We start from the raw sequence: 16,731 nt of genomic DNA on the forward strand, positions 1-16,731 counted from the left end.
AAGCCGCTGCACCCAAATATCCTGTATGTTTGAACTGTGTTCGGATCCATCTTTAAATAGACATCCAAACTGGAAAAGTAAAAATTAAATCTCAAAAGAACAGAATGGGTTTTTTTTTAATAACTTAGTGTATATTATTACTATCTAATATCGAATAACCATTAGTGACTTTGAAAGACTGAAGTTATCATACCTTTGTATTTATATAAAATCTGCAGACTTAAAAAGAAGTCCATATTTTATTTCATTTGCCCCTTTTATATGGACTGCACTCCCTCCCACACCTCCCAATCCTGCTCGGCCACGGTGCCATCCATATAACCAAGAGACGTGAACAGGGAAGTAAATAAAGCCTTAAAGAACGAACAGTAAGTTCTGAAGCAGGTGACCCTATTTTTACTCAAAGTAAAATGCACTTTAAGTTTAGTACATGTTTAGTATATTTCTAGTACTTCAAAGTTATGAAATAAATTTCCTAAAAATGGATTCTCAGATTTTACTGTTTATAGGGATTATTTTATGTTTTATTTAAAATGTTCATTATAGGGGCACCTGGGTGGTTCAGTCAGTGGAGCACCCAACTTGGGCTCAGGTCATGGTCTCAAGGTTCATGAGTTCAAGCCCAGCATCAGGCACTACACTGGAAGCTCAGAGTCCACTTTGGATTCTCTTTCTCTCTCTCTCTCTCATAAATAAACATTTTTTTTTAAAAATAAATAAAATGTTCAGTTTAGTCCCTATTCCCTGACTTAGTAGGTCTGGGGTCAAGCACAGGAATCTGCATTTTAACAAACCCCTTGGTGATCCTGGTGCAGTTGAACCATGAATATGCTTTGAAAACCACTAACTTAAAAACCTTGTTTCAGAGTATATGGTGATGAGGCCATTTCTCTGCGAGGCACCATGGACCCCCCTAGAGCTGCCCAACCCAGAGACATTCAGTACCTCCTTGGTAAATATTAATCAAGAAAACTGGAGAATGTTCTCCCTTCCCATTTCCTTGATTCACAACCCTTTCCTCCCTCTTCCCGTCTATCGTGGAGTGCTTCGCAGCCTGAAGTGCTAGTTAGAGAATGTCCCCCTTTTAAAAATCGAGGGGGAAGTAAGTTTGCCATTTGTCAGTATCTTGTTAGCCTAAATACATAATGATATCCCTTGAAATTTTTAAGCGAAAGGAGTTAACCCAGGTGTTGTCATATGACCTTGTTTAACTTGTTCAAATGATATGAGTTTCGGCATAGGGGAGGGGGTACGGAGAAAACTAAACTATGCCAGGAGATCGTGGAGATGCATAAATCAACACACAGGGGCTCCTAGGTGGCTCAGTTGAACGACCGACTTCCGCTCAGGTCATGATCTCACGGTTTGTGTGTTCGGGCCCCACGTGGGGCTCCGTGCTGACAGCTCAGAGCCTGGAGCCTGCTTGAGATTCTGCGTCTCCCTCTCCCTCTGCCCCTCCCCCACTCATGCTCTGTCTCAGAAATAAACATTAAAAAAAATTTTTGTTTTAAATCAACACACACACACACACACAAACAGTGCGGCTTTACGTTCATGACCCAGAAAGCTAACAGAGGCTTTTTCTTTTTAAGATAGTAAGACAAATAAATCATGAAGACATCTTCTAAAATCCAGAATGTTTTTTGATTTTTTTTTTTTTTTTTTTTTTTTTATCTCAGTTCTGCCCTCCAGAGATCATCTCTGCCAAGTGAGTCATTCACCAATAAGGGAGAAATCTGTTTCTCTTCTCAGAGTATTCCCTCGCAGTAACAGGCTGCTTCATTCTCCAGCTATATTGCTGGCTCCAAAGTTTGGTCACCTGTAGCAATTCTGGATCTGTAAAGAATTCAAGAGTTGTCAGAACGTTCCCGAGGCTAGCCACAGTTTCCATTGCTGGATGCCAGGTGAGATTATAGTGTTCTACTCCTGACATGTTGCCTCCGCCAGCGGGATGGGTGAGACACTGCTTGTGCCTAGTAGCTGAAGAGAAGTTTAGCAATTTCTCTGTGGCAATCAATCCTGGGTGCTGAACCCTACTGCTTCTGACCATTATCCATGCATTGAGTGTCATGCTTCATTCCTATCTTTGATTCCAAACCGTAACTTCTATATTGAGCTAGGTCTCTGATCCTATAGGGTTTGGGTTTGGGGGTTTTTGTTTGTTTTATTCTTTTTTAATGTTTATTTATTTTTGAGAGAGAGACAGACAGACAGACTGAGCATGAGCAGGGGAGGGGCAGAGAGAGAGGGAGACACAGAATCCGAAGCAAGCTCCAGGCTCCGAGCGGTCAGCACAGAGCCTAACATGGGGCTCAGAATCAACGCACGAACCGAGAGATCATGACCTGAGCTGAAGTCGGTCGCTCGGTCGCTCGACTGACCGAGCCACCCAGGGGCTCCTGTCTTTTATTTTGTTTTGTTTTAAATCGGGTCTCCCGCTCTATGTATTAAAATGCATTTTTAGTATATAAATTATGTAAATCTTTATTATTATGTAAATATTTTATTTTTTTTTTATTTTTTTTTCAACGTTTATTTATTTTTGGGACAGAGAGAGACAGAGCATGAACGGGGGAGGGGCAGAGAGAGAGGGAGACACAGAATCGGAAACAGGCTCCAGGCTCTGAGCCATCAGCCCAGAGCCCGACGCGGGGCTGGAACTCACGGACCTCGAGATCGTGACCTGGCTGAAGTCGGACGCTTAACCGACTGCGCCACCCAGGCGCCCCTGTAAATCTTTATTTTAGCACAAAAGAAAGTTAAAAGGGATTCACATACCTTTCTAGAAATGTATTCAAACCAAACTTTAAGGGTCTTAAGCGGCAATGTGGAAAAATTAGTTTTCTCAGGGTTAAGGTCTCAGAGATAAAGAAGAAATCAGTAACTAAGCACAGGGTGTTGTTCTTAGCCGCCAGCCTGACATCCTGGATTTCTTAGCATCTCACTTACTTCTAACACAATCCCTTTTCTTAGCTCATATCCAAAGGCACATTTCCATCTGAACATGCAAGGTGTTTATTATACTAGGAACTACTCAACATTTTGGTGACTATTGGATTTCTCGTTTAAACTTCTTTCTTCTGTGAGCATCCAAACTCCTTATTTAACAGAAGCTGATCTATTTTCCCTTCAGTTTGTCGTAACAAACTGGAATGTTCTAATTTGGCTGAAAATGTGTTTTGTGACTCGTACACTGACATAAAATCATTTTAGATCATGCATCCCTCCCTGGTTTCTCATCAGGTCTCTGCAGAGTTGACTGGGGCCTGGCCTTTTGACCTCCCTCCACCTGTGTCTTCACCTAGTAAAATAAGGGCTGGATAAAGGCTTCTAAGCATACTTTGAGCTCTGAGGCTCTGTGATCACCCAATTGGAGCAGACTTGGCTCCGTCTGGAAATGACCTGCTCAGGTGTCCCAGCCTCAACTGCAATGATACGCTTACCGACATAAGAGACACCCGCTCAACAGGCTCGACAGCAATAGCTGCTTGTTTAGCAACATCTGGGCAATAGTAACAGCCATCTGTCTTGTCCTCTGCAACCTAGAAGCAAAGAATTAAAGCAAAACAACAGCTATGCCCTATTTTTATAGCATGATGCAATAGAATGAACTGAAAATTGGTTTAGGTTTTAATGAGATTTGGACTTGCATCCCCCTCTACTGTTGCCTTCAGAAAGACAAGCCTCTGGAGGCACCTGGGTGGCTCAGTCAGTTGAGTGTCCGACTTCGGCTTTGGTCACGATCTCACGGTTCAGGAGTTGGAGCACTGTGTGGGGCTCTGTGCTGTCAGCCCAGAGCCTGGAGCCGCGTGCGCTCTCTCTCTCTCAAAAATAAACATTAAAGGCTCCTGGGTGGCTCAGTCGGTTGAGCCTCCAACTTCAGCTCAGGTCATGATCTCACAGTTTGTGAGTTCGAGCCCCATGTGGGGCTCTGTGCTGACAGCTCAGAGCCTGGAGCCTGCTTCGAATTGTGTCTCCCTCTCTCTCTCTGCCCCTCCCTGGCTCATGCTCATTCTCTCCCTCTCTCTCCCTCTCTCTCTCCCTCAAAAATAAATCAACTTAAAAAAATAAGAAAGACAAGCCTCTTCACTTCCCCAGGCTTCAATTTACCAGGCTGTCTATTTACTAATGGGAAAGTAACTCCTGAACACTTTCCCTTACTTTATAGAAATAGAGAAATTAAAATGTTCTTGAGATTCTATATCGAATGTTTCGCTGCGATTGTTAATAAAATGAGTATTCTTATTTCAAATAAAAGCAGCCTTCCGATCTATATTGGAGAATGTCATTTGTCTCCCATGTTTTACGACGGATGACGGTGTTTTTGTGAAAATTGCCAACTATTTTCTTGATATGAATCTAGAGATCGTTACCTTGGCCCCAATTGGGGGGCCATCTTGTATCCAGGTGGCACACTGGCATTCATATTCCTTTGTCTGCCTTTCACTGGTCACGTAGTCAGAGTCAAATCCTCCAGCAAACTAATTCTGGGCGAGTGAGTTTTTTAGCCTTTCTCTAATCGTGTCTCGAGATCTCGACAGGGCCAGGACTAGGTGGTCACATGAGTCCCTTCCAACTCCTCCCATCCACTCCCTTGACACAGAATGTCTGCAGTAAGGGGGATTTCCCAGTGCTGGGCAGCAGTTGCCCATCTGGAGTAAGTAGCAGATAAGAAAACGGAAAGCCTTAGTCAGGAAAGTATTTCTTCATCATCTCAACAGGCCGCCTACTGAATTATTTATATTTCAGCCTGAAAATGACGCTTAAAGGCACTGGTTTCCACTCCCCACATCTTGCTTATGGGTTAGGCATTTTTTAAAATCATGAGTCCTGGTCCAAGGTCTTAAAAAAATATATCAATCTCCTGGGCCCCGATTTTTTCGTTTTAAATTATAACAAGGCTAAGATCCTCCATTTTCTAAGTGCTAGGATTGTGTGAGGTAAATGGGCATTTCATGGAGAAAGAAACTCCCTGAATTTAGAGAAAAACCTTGCATAGAACCATCCACAGAACAAAATCACTAATGAAAATGCACGTTCTCAGAGAAACGTACTTTTCACTTTCCTTCAGCCCCTCTTCTTAGCACTTGCGCATTTACTGCCGTCTGTCTCTTGTGGGGGATTTTTCTCTCCCCTAAGCTGTCTAGAGGGCAGAAACCGTATCTTAAATACTTTATACTCTGCTATAATAACATTGCTAAATGCAGTAATATTTACTGTCATGAACGAATGAATCTTGTTAACATTTCATGTACTCGCAGAAGACAGTATCAAGTGTCCCTGCGGGAGTGTGGGCAACGGGTGAGAATGATTTGACGGCAGTGACTCTTAAATGAAACTAAGGGTAACCTCGGTGCAGAAATAACCAGGAGGACACGAGGCAGAAGACGATGTCTGTGATTACTCTCAGCCGAGTGATCTGAATCTTGGCATTCCATTAAGGGTTTCTTCACATGTACTCTGAACGGAATTACTCTACCATGAAACAGGGAAAAATCACGAAGCAGAAGGAAATTGGAGAACTAACATTGAGAAAAACAGCTGTCAGGCTTTAAAGGTTTTAATCCAGTCCCCAGTACAGTTTAATAATATGTGCCAAGTGGGTATTCAAAAATAACCGTAATAATGGAGGATGATAACGTGCATCAGTACTTTGGAGGGTGCAGTGGAAGAATTGGGCCTTAATGCCTTCAGTCCTGCTTTTAGCTCTGTCTCGAATTTGCTTTGTCTCCAAGGGCTAATGACGTGGCCATCTGTACCTCTAGTTTCCCCATCTGCAAAATAAAGATCATATCATTTCCTACCGAAAGTCTGTGGGCTGTGCTTTAATATCCTCCAGGGAAACATCATATATAAATACAAAGTAGGCATCGAGAAGCCAAATGCTACCAAAGGAATAAACTTTAAGGCAGAGGGTATTGTAAGTTAAAACTAATTGAGATTTCTAAATAATATTCTAATGACTTAAAGTAGTTAATGCAAAGGTACTTACATTATGTTCACCTTAGATATTATTTTTTTCAATGTTTATTTATTTTTGAGAGAGAAAGAGCATGAGCAGGGGGAGGGGCAGAGAGAGAGGGAGACACAGAATCCAAAGCAGGCTCCAGGCTCTGAGCTGTCAGCACCAGAGCCCGACACAGGGCTCGAACTCATGAACCGTGAGATCATGACCAGAGCCAAAGTCGGGCGCTTAACTGACTGAGCCACCCAGGCTCAGTGCTGACACCTTAGCCCCACTTTAGATATTTTCTTAAGTAGATGTAGACATCAATTATAAATAAGTAAACAAACTCCGGAAGAGTTTAATTCATAAAACTTGATATTTTTGTATAAATCTAAAATATTAAGTGGGCTCTAAATTTCTGAAGCAAACTAGCATTACTTAAACTTGCTCTTAAAAAATAGCAATAATTCTTAAATGCACTGTAATAAATACACCCCCAAAAAAGAAAGAAGAAATAGTTCTCCTAGTTACTGAGGAAATATGGGCGCGGGGGGGAAACAGAATTGAGAACACCCTATAATTGCCTAGTGCCTAGAGCCGAACCAAAGGAATTCTCTGAGCATTATTTGAGCATACCAGCCGAGAGCCATTGGCTACTCTGACTCTGAAAACCTAAATGGCCTATTTTTCTCAAATCCCTTTAATGATGCATATGGTTTCTTCTCTTTTCTTTTGTTTAGTCTGATGGTACGCTGCAAAATCCGAAAGTTTTTAAAAGTTGATTTGTATTTTTATCTAGATATGTAGAATGTTTTAAAATATAACAAAAAGGCTTAAAACAAACAAAGCAGTCCCAGAGACCAGGACCTGCCATAATTTTAGCTGTTGGACAGTCACACATCTCCGTTATTTCTAAATATGTGTATTCTACTCTCTTCCGCACTACCCATTTTGGACATAATTTGCCTCTTGTCAGGGTAGATGAGGATTGCTGTCTCCTACAATCATCCCGTCTACTTCTCCTCTACCTTCCCACTATCACGGTAATTTTGATTAACTCAACATTCATGGTTTACATTAATATGCCCACTTGAGAGTGAAAAGAAGAAACAAAAAAAATAGCTCATTAAACTTTTTTTGAGTTCAGAAACGACTTTTCAGTTTTTTATTAAAATGTAATTCTTCAAAGACTATAGAAATATACCTGGCAATGACCTGCTAGAAGTCAACCATCTGCTTCAAACATACATAAGAAAGAACTACCCAATTGTGCCTCACCCGAATGCATTAGTTGTACATATATATTATCAGAACAACACCAAAGTGGCTACGTTTGACAATTCTTCCAAAGTAGACACAATTTTCCGACAGATTACGTTTCTCCTTGGTGGAAATTGTAACGATTGGGAAGGTTTTGAATGATATGCTTGAAGGGCCACCATTAACTACCAGGGCACGAAGCTATAGATGGCATGCAAAGGGCTGGGGGCAGGGGGCACACGGAGAGGATGTGGCAGTCCCCTGTTTGTGCTAAGAGCGCACGACACTGCAAGGAGACAAAACACAAAGAGGGAGGATTTCCCTCTTCCGAGGAAGGGGCTTTGGGTTCATACTCTGGAATCACAAGACACCACACCACACCAGACATCACAAGAAACTCCCCACACATAGTCTGAGCTTCCGCCGAGGGCCAGGGAGCCCGTGTGGTTAAAGGAGGGGTTCCGTGAGGACCACTGCCCTTGGAATCGGAAGGAAGGTTGCCAGTGAGAATGCCTACTTTCACTCAAGCTTGCTCAAGGCACTGGATGGTCCTCCCCACATACTATCAACAAGAACAAAATGTCCTAGAGAGAACAGTGGAGCTGGCACTTGATTTGCCCTCATTAAAAGTAGAGTGTCACCTGTGGTTGGAATTCAGCGTGGTGAATCTACCCCAAAACGGACTTGAATTGCTTATAAGAGCCCCCAGGAAGCTAACCTGTTGAGGACACTGTCCTCCTCCTCCTCTATGCCCTTGGACTCCTGCTAAAACTTTGCCGGAAAAGAGGAAGTGAAGAGCTCACCTGGGCTAGGTGCTGCCTTGGCATTTAAAATGATTAAATCTTTCTCCCTGTCCCGTTCCTCTTTTGTGTCCACAACACAGGGAGAACCATAGTTGTGCAAAGAGACTGAAAATGAGACTGGCCACACCTGGGTTCTGGAGTCCTCATCAGAAGGAAGCCATCTTTGTCAGACTTCTCTCCCTCTTTTGGGCAGAATCCCCTTTTCCTAATCAAGTATTTTTAGCTTGATGTTTCCAGAGGATCCAGTTTATACTAACTCTGCATTTTTAAATTACCTCTGAATCCCGAAAGTTTGCACAAGATCATCTTTTTCAATGCACTTCACTTCTACTGATTGCGACATAGCCCCTTTCACACGAGATCAACATCGGAAGAGAGAAGACTACAGGGTACGGACATTTCTGTCTTTCTTCTCTACCTCTTAGCTTCTCTCCCCTTGGTTGAAAAATGCAATTTAATGAGGCAAGACCTGGTAAAGTGCTTGTAATGTTTTCCAACCAACACTGCAGACATAATTTTCTGAGGCTTCAGTGATGTTAGAAGAATGTCAAGATAATCAAGAGAGTATCTCCTTGCTCACCCCCTGGCACAGCGGTTGCCATGTCTGTCGGATGGGGGTGGGACAGCCATTCCTTGTCTACAGCCCAGTGAAAGAGACGAAGGGCTTCAGGAGAAACTGAGTCATAAGATCAGGCCTTCTAGAGAAAAGGTGTCAGGTGTCAAATGCCAAGTCCCTATCTCCCCTGAAGATACAGATCAATATTAAACATTTTTAATACTTGTCATAGTTGAGTGAATCAAATGGGCATTTTCTTTGTGGCCACACCCCTCCATAATTATCTTGGGCTTCCCACAGAGGGCCCCTACTCCCTTTGAGCTCACGGATGTTCTTCTCTCCCTATATTTCTGCTGGGTCCTCAGAAAATGCACATGGAGGGCCCACTCCAAGCAAGGCCCTTTCCACACCGTCCAGCTTTTGTCTCCACAGAGAGGAACGCCAACTCTATACCAAGGACACACATCACTGAGATAAATATATATACTCCCTCAATAAAGAGGACAATTGATTTTGTATAGGTTTCCCTCTCATTCCAAAAGCATTTGGCCCACACAGGAGGAGTCAACCCATAGTTGGCTGCAATGAGATCACACAAATCGCAGGGCCGGCCAGAGTGAAGGGAGGGCAGGGGTGCGGGAGCTCCCTGCTGCTTCCAGGGATTTACAATCCTTACTAGGAATCCACCTTCGGGAAAATGCTCACTTTATTGTTTCTGCTCATCTTCCGCTCCACCCTGCCTACCTTGGGCATCTTTGTCTGAATAAGCTCCTCTGGGGTGTTACCCAAGGGGGGAAGCAGCCGCTTCTTGCTGTTTCGGGTCTCCGAGAGCCACTGGGGAGGCAACTCGAAAGGCCCAAAGCCAAATTGCAGAGAATACTTGTCGGGCAATGTTTCAGGTTCCGCGGGGGCCGCTGGCGCCACCTGGGATAAAGAGTCCGCCGCGCACAGGAGCGGCCTAGGAGGCGCAAACTGGGGATCCCCCTCTCCCTCCAGGCAGGTGCTAAGTATCTCCTTGGCCTGGAGGTCGGCTGAGCCAGTGTACTTGGCTTCACTCTCTTCCTCGTCCTCCGTGGGCTTAAAGATCTGCTGCTGCCCAATGTGGAACATCTCCAGGAGCTGGCTGCCCGAACGCAGGCTGGGCTCCAGGCTGGCGTCAGTCACCCCACCCGCTGCGCCCACCACATTACGGCGACTGTACCGGTGATGCAGCTGTATCAACGTGCCTACCAAGCACTTGCGGACGGATTTGTTCACAGTAAGAAAGAGCACAGGGTTCGCCAGCAGAGAGACTTTGGGCAGCCAAATGGCAGTGAGCAGCAAGAAGACAGACGTGTCGGGGACGTTGAGCACAGTCTGGTAGACAACCAGGGTGGCGTAGGGCACACTGCATAAGATGAAGACCATCACCATGGAGAGCAGGGTGGCGTGCAGCTCTGCCTCCCGCTGGGAGGCATAGGGGATAGAGATGGTGTTCTGCGGGGTCCGGAGAGCTGCTATGATGACCTTCTTCTTCTGGCTAGCACTCAGGGCCCGTCGGATCAGTATCAAGAAGAGGAAGACCACAGCCACAGGCACGATGACGGTAGTGATGTTATAGATCAGCACGTAGACCAGGTGGCCCAACGAGTTGCTCCAGACTTCAGTGCAGGTGGACATGGCATAGATGTCGGCCACATTGGTCACTGCGAACACAGGAATGCTGGCCACCACGGCATGGGCCCAGATGTACATCACCAGTTCACGGGACTTGGCGTCAGATATCTTTCTCTCCAGCGGATAAAGAACTGAGTAGTACCTGCAAAATGCGCAAGCAAAATTCATTTCACAGGAGAAGATACTGTTTACATTCGGGGAATCTACATCACCAAAACTAGGCGAGAGGGGGAAAAATGAGTCAAGTTCTTTTATCCTGCCTAAGATACACGGGACCACTGGAGGAATTAGGAAGTCAGACCTTGGGGCACCTGGGTGACTCAGTTGGTTAACCCTCCTGCTTCGGCTCGGGTCACGATCTCACGGTTCGTGAGTTCAAGTAACGCATCGGGCTCCCTGCTCTCAGCCTCGAGCCTGCATTGGATCCTCTGTCCCCCGCTCTCTCTGCCCCTCCCCTGCTCACACTCTCTCTCTCAAAAATAAATTTAGAAACATTTTTTTTTTTTAAGTTAAAAAAAAAAAAAGGTTGGGGCGCCTGTGTGGCTCAGTCGGATGAGCGTCCGACTTCAGATCAGGTCATGATCTTGGGGTTCGTGGGTTCTAGCCCCAGGTCAGGTTCTGTGCCGACAGCTCAGAGCCTGGAGCCTGCTTTGGATTCTGTGTCCTCTCTCTCTCTCTGTTTCTGCTTTGCTCACATTCTCTCTCTCTCTCTCCCAAAAATAAATAAAGATTAAAAAAACATTAAAAAAAAAAGGAAGTTAGACCTTAAGTTTTGAGGACTTTCCCACATAATAGAAGTACACTAGGCCAAAAAAAGTACCTTTTCAAAAAATGAGCAGAGAAGCGCCCTGTCATATAGGACTCTCAAGACTATAAGGAAAACAAGTAAATCATTTCATTTCATAGCTAGTTATAAATATTGCCACTAGCATTAGATCCCAAAGAGTGCCTTCAATATAAAGGATGTCTCCCCTCTACGTAAAGACATCTATTTTTTCAATTTAATGGTAAAGGGTAACTTGTAAAAAAATTTTACAAGGGCTAGAAGAGCGTAAGTGCAATTTTCAAAGCCAATAAGAGAAAGAAATTTGTGTACAGACATATCCAAAGCAGCCTTGGGCCACAGTGCATGCATGGATATCATTAGCATTTACAAGCCGCCCAGGGCAGATGAGCCCCATGTGAAGGACGGACTCTGACAAGGTCCTTGCACAAAATCAATTCAACTGACAAAAATTATTCCTGCTCAATAGCCATTGTTCCCATGATAATCACTCAGTGACCCTAAGAACAATTACGTCTAAAATGCCTGCACGATTAGATTTTTGTTAAAATCAGATCAGCCCTTTCTTCCTTCAAGCTTCAACGTGATCAGAACTGCAAAAGCACTTTGTTTCAATATCACCAACGATTTAGGGAAACTGAGTAATTCTTCAGACCCTAAGAACCATATCTGTCATGAAAGGGCTGCCACCAGCCATCAGACCTATGGTGAGCATAGGTCTCTGTGGTCAGCTAAAGCTGGAGTCGACCTTCCACCTCTATTAACATTCATCACTTATGGGGTCAGATAAGCATGCGTGCCTCCCTGCCACAAGGATCTCTGAGCACCACCTATATGCCAGGTACTGCACCAGGCACTGGGTTACAAAGATGAAAAGACACACAGGAACATCCCTAAACTCCATGCGGAAAAAAGGCATGCAGATGAGCAATTATGACAGGAGATGATGGCTCTTCTAGAGGTGTGCACAAAGGAGGTACCGGAAAAGGAGCACCTGGGAAAATGTCAACAGAAGGTGGCACCGTGGTGGAGTCTGGCAGGGGACAGGCTGGGGGGAGAATGTTCCAGGCTGAGGGAGATACGATGTAAGCACATGACCATGGATGATCAGGCATGGATGGAATGTGGTGAAATGTGTTCTAGATCTCTTTCTGGGAGGGAAAGAAAGAGAAAGAATTACATAACAAAGAGTTATGCATGCCCTCAACGTCTTTCTCTGAGTATGCATACATTTCTAATCACAACTCATCAGTCCACTGTAAAGGTGTTGTGCCCACACATGAACACATTCCCATTTAGCAACTGACAGGTAACAAGACCAGGCTCCCACTGTGTATTAGAAAAGCACACGGGCTCGCTATAAATCATTTTGTTAATGTTTACATCACTAGAAGATGATGTAGGAAGTGGCCTCCCAACTAACTTGCTGACTCAGGGCCATGACACAAATATGTGAGAAAGAAGTGAGAGAAAGGATTGTCTTCCCTTCATCTTCATGCACGCCCTACTTACACTTGACAGTAATCTGTTTCTCTGTATAATAAAATAGGATTTTTTTTACCAGTCTTTTTTTTCCTACTAAAACGACTTATGTACTTTTGTTTTTTTAAATCATAGCAAAAATACAATAGATTTTTGGCTGAAAACAGAATAAGGATTTCTTATTGTTTACATATTTTCTTGTCTAACACTGAGGGCCCAGAACCAACCCTCGGGGATTACTGCATAGCTTCCAGGCACGATGGCAACATGTTCAGAATCCTGTGTTCACACTCTTACTGCATCCTATTGTAAAAATCTTCCAGGGCTCATAGCAGCATGATGCACAATAGCCAGAAAGTGGAAACAACCCAGATGCCTGTCAACTAGTAAATGGGTGAACAAAACATGGCATATCCACGCAAGGGAATATTTATTCAACAATTTAAAAAAAAAAAAAAGAATGGAGCAAAATTTTAAGAGTAGATTCTGAGAGTTCTCCTTACAAGGAAAAACACCACATTTTTTTCTTTTCTTTTTTGGGGGGTCGGGGAGTTTCTGTACAAGACAATGGATGTTAACTAAACTTACTCTGGCAATCATTTCACAATATACGTAAACCCAGTCATTCTGCTGTATATCTTGAACTTCTACATTGCTATACATCAATTATATCTCAACAGAACTGGGGATAAAAGGGACGAAGCTGTAAAGCTACTGCATGGATGAACCCTGAAAACATTAAGCTGAGTGAAGGAAGCTCGACACAAAACAACAAGTCGAATGACTCCACAATAAGATATGTCCACAAAAGCAACAAATAGAGACGGAAGGTAGGTCAGTGGTTGCCTTGGTCCATAGGTGGGAAAGGGAAGTGACTATAAGCGAGCAGGAGGTTTCTTTTTAGGGTCATGGAAATGTTCTAAATGTCAGTTGCGGTGATGGCTGCACCTCTCTGTAAAAATACGAAGATTCATTAACTTGTACACTTAAAATGGGTGAATTTTATGACATGTAAATAGTATCTCCACAAAACGGTTGAAGAACACTTTCAAGAAAGAAAAGCCCGGGGCGCCTGGGTGGCTCAGTCGGTTGGGCGGCCGACTTCGGCTCAGGTCATGATCTCGCTGTCCGTGAGTTCGAGCCCCGCGTCGGGCTCTGTGCTGACCGCGCAGAGCCTGGAAGCCTGTTTCGGATTCTGTGTCTCCCTCTCTCTCTGCCCCTCCCCTGTTCATGCTCTGTCTCTCTCTGTCCCAAAAATGAATGAACGTTGAAAAAAAAAAATTTAAAAAAAAAAAAAAAAAAAAAAGAAAAAAAAAAAAAAAAGAAAGAAAGAAAAGCCCATCTCGCAGACGGAAGATGGAAGACCTCACCAAGCAGGTGGCAGAAGGAGCGTGGGAAGGACCCCTGCTGTCAACATGGAATAGTTAAAACATAAAATGCATTAGGGCATCCACCCGGGTGTAAGTGGACTTTTCACTCCAACCTTACCTTGTTCGATTCCAGGGCTGTGCGATGGCACTTTCCAGATATTCAGAGACATCTTGCTGAGCATGGAAGAGACACGCACGGCAAAATGGCATGACATGGGGCACGTTCAGCTTGCTGAAGGGATTGAGTGACGCACATAATCTTTTTTGAATGAAAATTAGTTGCCAACATTTAAAAATAGTAAAACTCAGGGCACCTGGCGGATTCAGCTGGTAAGGCATGCCACTCTTGACCTCAGGGTCATGAGTTCAGGCCCTACGTTGGGTGTAGAGGTCATTTAAAAAATAAAATCTTAAAAAAAAAATTAAAATGATAAAACTCCAGATTTCTGATTTCTCTTCTAAGAAAATAGAAAGTCCTGCCTACGGAGTCTAGATACCCACAAAGTAACAATTAGCTGCATCTGCTGGGTTACTGACCCCTATGAACAGGAATGCAGACACAAAACACCCTGGCCTGTGACATTTGGCTTTGTCACCTGCTTCTGCTGACCCTGTAGATGGTGAAATTCTAGTGATAAACTCCCAAAGAGCTAGAGTGGCTCCTAGCAAGATCTGACGGTAAAGTAATTGCAGACAATATATCTAAGGAACGCTGTGCCAATCAAAAGGGAAACCTCAAGATAAACAAATATTGGTGCAGCCTTTCCAAGCACAAGCCATAAATAATTCACTTAACTTTTCTTACTACTGAGGAACCTTAGGCTCAGAAAGGTTAAGCCACTTTGCCCAAAGCAACCCAGCAAAAAAGCAGTGTGCATAGGACTTAAAGCTAACTTAAGGCTCCAGAGCCCTCTCTCTTACCCGCAAAGTCAATGACTCCTCTTAGTACACTGGGGACTTTGTGTGACTCTGTGTCCTTCCATGCAGATGACCCTGGGCAGTTGATTCAACCAGAATTCCAGGTCTGAGGCTGAAGTGACTCCACAGATTGGTTCTGTAATCCATGCCCTCATAGATCATTAAGGAATTAAGTGTGTTTTGAACGGACAATGAGTTTAAAAATTCCAAATTCATCCAAAATGTAGTTAAATTTATCAGTGGGGATAAAGCCAGAGAGCCAACACTTCCCCTCAGGAACTTTTCCTCTCTGTAAATCTTGAAATCGAAAGTACTCATGGATGCAAAATGCTTTCCAGCTTTTGTCTGCTTGTTTAGTTCTATTCTCTAAAATGTATTATTATCTGAAATGGTCTTCACTAAGTGCTATCAACAAAAAGAGAAGACAGGAAGCTGTTGATTACTGAAATCTTCACACTTGACCCTGATGAATTTGATCAAATTATGTATGATGGCAGTAGCTAAAATATGATTCATTTCCAAATGAACACCCTTACAAAGAGGATGGGAGGAGAAAACAACCACCACCACAGTATAAAGGCTTGGAAATAAATCCTCCGGAGGAATTCTGCCATTGTCTTGCCAACTCCAACTGGTTATATAGTCATTTGTTAAATAACCACTGGACTGTTCCCTTTTTCTTCCAGAAACATTTTCATCCTACATCAAAAAGCACTAATTGCAGAGTTATCAATCAGGTGCGCAATCTACTACAAATTGCAGCACCAATGCCACCAATTCCAACCAAGCTGAAGCAACATCATGATCCAGTCTGCCCCAGCAACTTCATGATGTATCCCCCACAAATGCCACATCTTCTCTAAAGGTCTTATTTTCTGTAGCTGCCGTGAAATCAACATGACTTTTGTGAGTCATCTGTTTCAAACGTTCGTTCTGTTTCACTTGACCCCAAGCAGACTACAAAGCAAAGTGTGGAACACCGACTATTTGCCATTTTGCTTTGTGATGCTAATATTTCCATGCACTTGGGAAAAAAAAAAATGTGAACCCCTGGCTACCTGATCTTACCTGTCCAAGGCAATGGCAGGGAAGCTGAGGATAGTCACGGAGCAGAAGACTTTGTGCAAAAATTTGACGACCTTGCAGAAGAGCATGGTGTAGATCCACCAGCAACAGTGAGGACTAGTGCTAAGGATGATGTCAAAAGGCACACACACCAGGCTGGCACAAATCCCAGAGCAGGCCAGGTTTTTAATGAACCTGTTGGTGACAGATTTGAACACGGTTGTGCGGCAAGTTGACCATAACACCATGAAGTTTCCTGGCCAGATATGCAAAAAAAAAAAAAAAAAAAAGTTTTTTAAATTAAAAATAATAAATTAAATAAAAAGAAAGAAAGAAGACAAAAAAGGAAAAAAAGAAACCAGTTAAAAAAAAGATTGAAAAGCCATTTGAGAGTTTATTTCAAAGAATCATTTAAATACTTACATATTACATTGTCAATGTGCGTAAAATTATTAAATCACTTATGTACACACCAAAAAGTCTAGGAGAAATTTTAGTTGTAAGTTTTGTTATTTAACTTTAGACTTAACAATATAAGGTAATGATTCGGTCTCATCTGAGTATAAAGAATTTGCTACACATTACTTAATCTCAGGCAGCCTACTTTTACCAAGTTTGCGAACAACCTCCATGTTGCCAAACTCTGCAAGACAAATACGACGCAAGCCATACGTGCCATTAAAAACTTCTAGTGGCCATATTTTTCAAAAATAAAAAGAAGTAGGTGACATTTTAAGATTATACTTTATTTAACCCAGTATCCCAAACATTATCATTTCAACATGTAATCATTACTTTCAAAAGTACTGGTGAAATATTTTTCATTCTTGATTTTGTACCTGTTTCTGAAATTTGGTATGCACTTTTTCAGTGTTTATTTATTTACTTAT

The 16,731-nt window shown here is 43.1% G+C and overlaps 1 protein-coding gene across 1 annotated transcript in view; it reads right to left on the reverse strand.

The window, feature by feature from the left end:
* Nucleotides 1–7,066: 7,066 nt before the first annotated feature.
* GPR176 (G protein-coupled receptor 176) overlaps nucleotides 7,067–16,731 on the reverse strand; it is a 128,853-nt gene continuing 119,188 nt past the window's right edge. Inside the window, exons 2-3 of the mRNA XM_025919754.2 lie at nucleotides 15,845–16,097; nucleotides 7,067–10,364 (exon numbers count right to left, since the gene is read on the reverse strand). Coding sequence (XP_025775539.2) covers nucleotides 9,242–10,364; nucleotides 15,845–16,097 — 1,376 coding nt within the window. The 3' untranslated portion in view covers nucleotides 7,067–9,241. The remainder of the gene's footprint in view (nucleotides 10,365–15,844; nucleotides 16,098–16,731) is intronic.

This window comes from Puma concolor, chromosome B3 (genome assembly GCF_028749965.1).
Source record: "Puma concolor isolate L17-30 chromosome B3, mPumCon1.1.hap2, whole genome shotgun sequence".
Lineage (NCBI taxonomy): Eukaryota > Metazoa > Chordata > Mammalia > Carnivora > Felidae > Puma > Puma concolor.